This window comes from Camellia sinensis, unplaced genomic scaffold (genome assembly GCF_055761805.1).
Source record: "Camellia sinensis isolate YWXY unplaced genomic scaffold, ASM5576180v1 Unanchor650, whole genome shotgun sequence".
NCBI lineage: Eukaryota > Viridiplantae > Streptophyta > Magnoliopsida > Ericales > Theaceae > Camellia > Camellia sinensis.
The window spans coordinates 25,746-33,637 of NW_028129521.1; the positions used below are offsets into that span (position 1 = coordinate 25,746).

General features: G+C 39.9%; 2 protein-coding genes across 2 annotated transcripts; both read right to left on the reverse strand.

Moving 5' to 3' along the window:
• Positions 1-1,513: 1,513 nt before the first annotated feature.
• On the reverse strand, positions 1,514-4,075 carry LOC145818907 (putative WRKY transcription factor 7). The gene has a single exon (XM_082912928.1). The coding sequence runs from the start codon at positions 4,070-4,072 to the stop codon at positions 3,302-3,304; it is 771 nt and encodes a 256-aa protein (XP_082769054.1). The 5' UTR covers positions 4,073-4,075; the 3' UTR covers positions 1,514-3,301.
• Positions 4,076-4,142: 67 nt separating this feature from the next.
• On the reverse strand, positions 4,143-5,838 carry LOC145818908 (uncharacterized). Its single transcript, XM_082912929.1, has 5 exons — positions 5,202-5,838; positions 5,060-5,115; positions 4,547-4,968; positions 4,348-4,440; positions 4,143-4,161 (listed from the first exon to the last, which is right to left on the reverse strand). The coding sequence occupies exons 1-5, from the start codon at positions 5,836-5,838 to the stop codon at positions 4,143-4,145; spliced, it is 1,227 nt and encodes a 408-aa protein (XP_082769055.1).
• Between the last annotated feature and the right edge of the window lie 2,054 nt (positions 5,839-7,892).

The window sequence follows — 7,892 nt, forward strand, 5'->3', positions numbered from 1 at the left end:
AACTCTGATACCATGAAGAATTAATGAAAGAAGAGAGAAGAGATTGGAGAAAAAAGGCACAAATATGAAAAAGAGAGAACAAGAACTAGGGTTCCCTTCATGTTCTTTTAATATTTATTCTGATGTAGAAGATTACAATAATACCCTTCTTACTAATAACCAAGTTGATTGTTCAGATTGATGTAATTCTCATTACATTTGTAAACCAAACCAATTTGCTCAGTTCTGGGACTTTTGGACCCAACCAAACATATGCTAGTTCTGAAAATATAGAAGTGGTTGGTTTATGAGTTATTTGGGGTTACCCAATTGCTAACTGAAGAAGCAAACCAATTTGATCAGTTTTGGGATTTTTTAACCCAACTGAACATCTGCTAGAACTAAACCAACCCAACCAATCAAGGCCATGTCAATTCTATGCACAGGTTATTCAATTCTTTTGTGCGTCCAAACAAGTAACTCCCCTTAAAAGGAGGTTAATAGCCATTGTTAGAATAGTTATTTTCTAGTTTATTTCTTTATTGTCCTTTTGTTAATATTTACTTAAATTGAGGGTATGATGGTCATTTCACTATGTTAGGGTTTGCATATATATTTTGCCGATGTAAAGTTAATATTTTAATTCTAGATATATAAAATCGCTCTTCCTCTTCTTCTTCTTCTTCTTCTTCTCCTCCTCCTCCTCCTCTTCAACCCTATAAACCTTGACCCTAAATTTCTTCATTATTCATTCTAACTTGGTATCAGAGTGATCTATCCTTCATTAGGAAGTGTTCTACAGATTTTGGAGATCAATTGGAGGCTAGGATGCACGGATACGGATACGGATACGGATACGGATACGGCAGGGATACGTTCATAAAAAATAATATTTTTACAATTTTTAGTAATGTAGCATACATAAAATAAAACTTCAACAATTTTTAATAATGTAGCATACATAAAAATAAAACTTAAAGCAAAAGACAACTTGATAAAAAAAGAAAGATTCCTATGAAGCTAAGAGTCTTCAAGGTTAATAGCTTCAACTTGTTCCCCTTCATCAATGAATATCACAGCTTCCATATCTGGTTCATCAAGAGAAGGACTTGCAATTTCAAGTAAGTCTGCACCCTCCAATGAATCAAAAGCATCTCCACCAACATCCCATAACTTGGATTCTCCTTCAGTGTACTGTCGACTTCTCCTTGATAGGAGACGAAGATTGTTGTGCACAAAAACCAAATTTTCAGCACGTTGTGGTGTCATTTTGTTCTTTTCATGGAGTGAATAAAGGAGTAGGTGCTCCAATTCCTTTCACAGCATGATGAGGAACATGGCAGGCCAAGAAATTTTAATGCTAAAGATTGAAGCATAGGAGCAGGAGACCCACGTGTAAACCACCAAATAAGTGGATCCAATACTCCTCTATCAATCTTTGAGTCAAAATCTCCAAACATATCCAAACCTCCTGAAAACTTGGCATATTCCACATTTACAACCCTTCTCTCCTCTAAATTTGGAAAGTATTTTGTAAGAAATAAATTGATAGATAGAGAATAAATTTTATGTATTATTGATTGATTTGTTGATATATTGTATTACAATGATTCATGATTCCTATATATAGAAGAGGGTGAGTGTGTAGTAGGTAAGGAGTAGGTGAAGTGGAGGTGGTAGTGGTGTAGTGGGTTAGGTTTAGTGGAGTAGGTGAGGTGGTAGTGGTGTAGTGGGTTAGGTTTAGTGGAGTAGGTTTAAGTGGGTGAAGTAGGTGGAGAGTAGGTGGATTTTAACAGCCCCCCGCAAACTCAAGGGGGATAGGAACTAACCAACTTGAGTTTGGAGAGAGTAACAAAACAAGAAAATACATAAAAATAAAAGAGGATAAGAGACACTGTATGGTCGTGTCAAACCATTGGTGAAGACACTGGATGGTGGTGTCATAACGTTGTAGAGGACACTGTATGGGGGTGTCATAACCATGTAGAGGACACTGTATGGTGGTGTCATAACGGTGTAGAGGACACTGGATGGCGGTGTCAGACCGATGTAGAAGACAGTTTATGGGGTCATGTCGGACCGTGGCAGCAGACAATGTTGTGACAGTTGTGGTGACAGTTTACGGAGTCTTGCTGGACCCTTGTAGAAACTAACCGGAATCAATGTCGGGACAGTTTACAGAGTCTTGTCGGACCCATGAAGGAGCTAACCGGAATCAATGTCGGGACAGTTTACAGAGTCTTGTCGGACCCTTAAAAAGTCGCACCCTCAAAAGGTGTGCCCAATCTTTCAAAAGGCGTGCCATCAAAAGGCGTGCCCAATCCATAAAAAGGCGTGCCATCAAAAGGCGAGCCCAAGTCATAAAAAGATGTGCCGGACATGATGGCGAGGCACGTGAGTGCCTTGGCTGGCGCGCCCGTTTGTCGTCTGGCGTCAAGTGGCGCGCGATACGCGTGGCTGCCTCGCTATTTAACCAAGGTTGATGCTGAGGCTGAGGCAGACAAAAAACTTCGGAAAATCCTCTGAAAAAACTCTTCCTTTGCTGAGAGAGAAACTCTGTAATACTCTGTAACCAACCCGTCTCTGAAACACTCAGCAACATGGCCTCTTCTTCCCGTCCAGCTACCCAGAACATGGCCTCCTCTTCCCGTGGTCTGCTCACGCTCTTTCCAGAACTGAACGAGTCCACAAGAGAAATAACTGGTGCGGTGGCCAGTGAACCTCAACCAAACACCTCTGGTTTTGCTCCGTTGAACTTTCCGATGCGGTCGGTGGAGCAAAAAATGGCGGTGCAAACTGATATTGAGGCCAATCAGTATACTCTGAAGTCATGTGTGGAAACCATGACTGCGGTCACAAACTTGTCGCACCGGCTGCAGAGCAGGACAAATGAGGTGCAACAGTTAAACTCTCAGCTGGCTCTGCTCCAACGCATGTATAAGGATGCGCGAGCAGAGATAAGTGTGCTAAAGACAGAAAACAAGGAGCTGAAGCGGAAGGCCACCGTGATGTTCCGATTTGGAGGGCCACCATATGCTGTAGTGGAGGAGCAGGGAGGAGGCAACTTGCTTGATGGTCTAGGAAGCACGGAGACCGGACTGGCACGGGACACCCAAGATAAAAGTAAGAAGAAGAGACCTGCAGTAGAGTAGAGAAGGGAAAAGAAAAATCCCACTGTGGGTGTGGTTGTGTTTGTTTGTTTGTTTGTTTTTGTTTTTTTTTTTGTTTTTTTTTTTTTGTTTTAAATAAAAGATAAAAAGTTGAGGTTCAAAGAAAAGTTGGGCGGTGGAAAATGTGATGATGGTTTTGAGTGGAGAATATTTTAAAAGATATTTCTCTCTTTTTTGTGTATGATGATGTCTGCTCCTCTGCCGACATCACAAACCCTCTTCAGCCTCAGCTTTCTTCTCTTGGAACAATGGCAGTGGCCGGAAGAGCCACTGCACTTGCCGGAGGCTGCGTTTTCCGACGAACTGCACTTTCTCTTCAACAAGGGCGGTTTTCCCGCAGAGGAAACCTGCGACAGATTCGAAATCTGAAACGCCGACGACGACGAAAGTTGCTTGCTGTCGGTGTCTCCCGTCAAAGACGACATGAACGAGGTGGTGGCGCCGGAAATCGCCGGCGAATATGAGGAGAAATTAATTGATTTCGACGCCGAGTCTTTCCGATCAATAACCCCATTTTTCACGATCATGAGGTGGTCGTGCTGAGATTGAAGATGGTGGTGGTGAGAATTTGGGTGAGGAACAGCGAGAGGAACTTGTTGGATTGGTCTCGGGCAATAGATTCTAGTCGATTCAGAGACTTCTTTGGAGTCTCTGTTCTGGTTTTGAACCGGTAACGCCAGAGGGGCTCCTCTGAACCGGGCATGGCCGGTTCTAGTCCGACCCAGAAGAGAAATGACTCGCTTGAACTTGGTTACAGCCACATCAGCAACTGCTCTACAGTCCATCTCTATCTCCATAGTCGATCTCTGCTCTGAATTAGCTGATAATTGACCCTCTTGTCTCTGTTGTTGTTGTTGAGACTGAGAAAGAAGTCTAATGAGCTTCTCAACACTCTCTCTCATGATTTTGGTAGGGATGATCATGCATCCGCCAACCCCAATGCAGGGAGTATGTCCAAGTTGAAGGAACTTGTGAAGAGGCACTCTGAGCTCATTAACTACTCAATCTACCTCTGGATAGAGAAGACCACAGAGAAAGAAATTAGTGAAGATGAAGATGAGGAAACAAAGAAAGAAGAGTTTCAGGTATGTGTTTGTGGTATGTGTTGAAAATTCTAGCGGACTAGGTTGAGGTCCAGCGGGCGGCCAAGGCGAGGTTGCCGCCCGCCGGTGAAGCAAGAAATACTAAGGTCTTATACTTGAAGCACTTGTTTCTCATACTTGAAATTTCTTCGTCCCTATGAGGAGGGACACAATTGGGATTTTCATTGAGCCACGTTGAACTATAATACCTAGATTACAACATTAGAAAGTTTCAAAATTAAATTATGTTATTCATATTAAAAGACAAATGTCAACAAAAAATGTAATTAGTAAAAGTATGAATTAAGTTATTACCTCAGATTCAAAGAATGTGCAAGGCAATGAAGAGGAGTGTTACTTTTGGCCCACCTCTCAACTAGTATATTGTGCACAACGGAATAAAAGATTGATTCCTCATGATCTAGCTTCCCTTCATGCCTAAAGATGCTTGCCTTCACCTTTTCAATCATGGTGTCCCACATTTCATAGACTAAGTGAAGGCATGGTTTGTCAATCTCACAAAACCTAAGCATCTCATAGATAGGCAATGTAAAAGACAAAATGTAATCAATCTTATCCCACCACACATCATTCAATAATTTTTCCTGCACAGATGCTGCTTTCCCAACATTGTCTTCTTTGTAAGAAACCCACTGGTCACTAATAACCATTGATTGGAGGCCATGCTTTATAAGTTTAAACCTTTTGAGCATGACAATGGTAGATGCGAAACGTGTCTGCAACAGCAAGCAACTTCAAGGGTACGAATTCATTGAAAATAGCTAGCCGCATGGAATGGTTCATGATGAAGTTTTTGATAAACATCACATCATCAACACAAAGTGTGATCCAGTGACATTCATCATAAGCAAAAGCATTACCCCCTGTTTCCTTTGAGCACAAATGTTCTTAAGAGCAAGATTCAGTGTGTGAACTACACATGGTGTCCAAAAGATATTCGGGTACTTACTTTCAATGAGTAAACCAGCTGCACTACACACGAGAGCATTATCTGTAATGACTTGAATGACATTCTGATGTCCAACTTCTTCAATTGCTTGACTAATTAAGTTGGAAATAAAAAACTTGTCTTTATGCTCACCTTCACAATTAACAGCTTTCAAGAACACTAACCCAGCTTCTGATGCTCCCATAAAATTAACAAGGGGCCTTTTTTGAAAATCAGTCCATCCATCTGAAACAATACTCAACCCTTTTTCCTTCCATGATGCTCTAGTTGGCTCCAACAACCTCTCTACATTAGCCCTTTCCTTTTGAAGCAATGTAGTCCTCAGCAAGTTATAACCGGGTGGTACATAACCAGGAATTGGATTGTTGGCAGCAAATTGAAATGCACTAACATAATATGGGTTCCTTGATAAATGAAAAGGTAACCCCGCTAAATAAAACATGCGAGCAATCTCAGAATGCAGTTGTTCCCGAATAACTGGGTTGAATGCCTTTTCTAGAGCAGAAGTTCCAGTAGTCTTTCTTTTTCTTGGCTCATACCCCTCCATCCTAAATCCTCCAGTATCTAAAGGCCCTGAACCTATTGAAGTAGATTGGCAAGTGGAAGGTGGTAAAAGAACTTTATTAGGCATAGCCATCTTTAACCTTTTCTCAGCTTCTTCAATTTTCCTTGCATTTCAACAAGGTGTTGTGGAGTCACTTTGGGGCACACTCTAATCCCATTGCCAGAAAGTTTTAACAAATGTGCCTTGACCCTAAAGTATGACCCCTTGTACTCATTTTGACAGTAATTGCATTTAAACCTAGTATTACCACCTCCTTCTCCCATTTTTTCTAGTTTTGTAACATAACACCAAAGAGGAGCATGATCACCTTCTTCCATTGGTGTACCACTTGTTGAACCTAAACTTCCCGTACCCAAACTCATTTCCTAAAATTTATAATTTTGGTAAACAAATAAAACAAAACATTAATGTAGCATCACCCATAACAACCATAATGCATCACCCATAACAAAAAATTCATCAATTCAATTAAATTTCAACAATATAGCATCACCCATAACAACCATAATGCAATTCAAATTAAGGGGGAAAAAATTTACAAAGTTCATTTATTTATCAATAAGTTTATTTATTTATTGATGGCCAAGATTAAGTTTACAAAGTTTATTAATAAGTTTATTTATTTATTTATTAATAAGTTTTTTTACCTTATTTGATTTATCAATAATTTTACAAAGTTTATTAATAAGTTTATTTATTTATTTATTAATAAGTTTTTTTTTACCTTATTTGATTTATTTTGTTTTATCAGGTAATACTGAATACATACAAAGTTTTTTTTTTTTTTTTATATATCTTATTTGATTTATTTTATTTTATTTTATTTACAGAGTATACATACAAAAAATAAAAAATAAAAAATAAATATAAATAAATATGTGACTGCAAAGACAGACGATATAGATAAAAGGGAGGTTGAGAGAGAGATCGACCGAGAGGGGGGAGATGAGATCGAGATCTGTCCATCTCCACCCAGACTAGACAGATCGAGCGAGAGGGAGAGGGAGAGGGAGAGGGAGAGAGAGAGAGAGAGAGAGAGAGAGAGAGAGTGAGATCGAGCGAGAGGCAGACAGAGAGGGAGCGAAAGGGAGAGAGAGAGGGACGAACCTGATCGACGACCGTGGAGCTACTGTTCGAGACGAGAGACGACGACGAACTCCTCCTTCACAGCTGGTTGCTGTTCGACCTAGGTCTAGGTAAGTTGGGTTGATTATTTTTTTTTTTTTTTTGTGTTTTATTTTATCTTATTTTGATATTTTATACTTTGACCCCATTTTAAGTTTTTGAAATTTTTTTTTGCCCCGCCGTATCCCAAAAGTATCCCGACTGTATCCTCGCGTATCCTAGACGTATCCGAAATTCAAAAATTTAAAAAAAAAAATCGGATACTTTTTTTCCATATCTGATACGTATCTCGCCGTATCGGACGCGTATCCGATACGCGTATGGGGGCCATTTCGGAGTATCTATGCTTCATAGATCGGAGGTGACCGGCGATGTGCTGACGTCATCATCCGTACGATGACATCAGCACTGTATGGACGAAATCTATACCCATGGGCTCGAAAATCTCTCCTGAGATTTATGGTGATTTTTGTGAATTTTTTTATCATCCTTGATGTGAGTTTTCTATTTTCTAATGTTTTTCATATTTTTTGGTACCTCTCTTTGAATCTAGTTTTGGCCTTTTTTTTCCTAGTTCTTCTTGCTGAAATCTATCCTATAGAAGCCGAAACTTAGCTCCCTAGTGATACTTGGTGTTAATTTGTTGTTCTGATGTGGTTGGGTGAGTATTTGGTTCAAATTCGTGCCTCAATTTATTTGGCAGCTTCAGTATCTGTTCAGTAGACTTGTTTTTTTCCATTTCTACCTATTGGAATTGACTATATAGGGGCTAAAATCCTTCTACCAAGGGATAATTGATCTTCAGTGTTAATTTCTGCAAATGGGTTGTGTCGGTTCAATTTAGGTCTAAATCTGTTTAATAGATCTGTGTCTTCCCCACTTATGCTTGATTTGTCATGGATTCTTATTTGTTGAGCTAGTTCGGTTGCCTGTATTGGTTGTTATGGTTACTGGTTGCTGTGGATAGTGACTATTTGCAAGTATTTTGCTACATTTGTGCT

What these genes read in the sequence shown, in the direction of transcription:
- LOC145818907 (XM_082912928.1), bottom strand. Translation starts at nt 4,072, where the DNA reads ATGATCATCCCTACCAAAATCATGAGAGAGAGTGTTGAGAAGCTCATT.
- LOC145818908 (XM_082912929.1), bottom strand. Translation starts at nt 5,838, where the DNA reads ATGGCTATGCCTAATAAAGTTCTTTTACCACCTTCCACTTGCCAATCT. An exon ending in TCACACTTTGTGTTGATGAT is followed by an intron (nt 4,969 to 5,059) that starts GTGATGTTTATC and finishes TTGCTGTTGCAG; the next exon opens with ACACGTTTCGCATCTACCAT. An exon ending in GCACATTCTTTGAATCTGAG is followed by an intron (nt 4,441 to 4,546) that starts GTAATAACTTAA and finishes GTTGTAATCTAG; the next exon opens with GTATTATAGTTCAACGTGGC.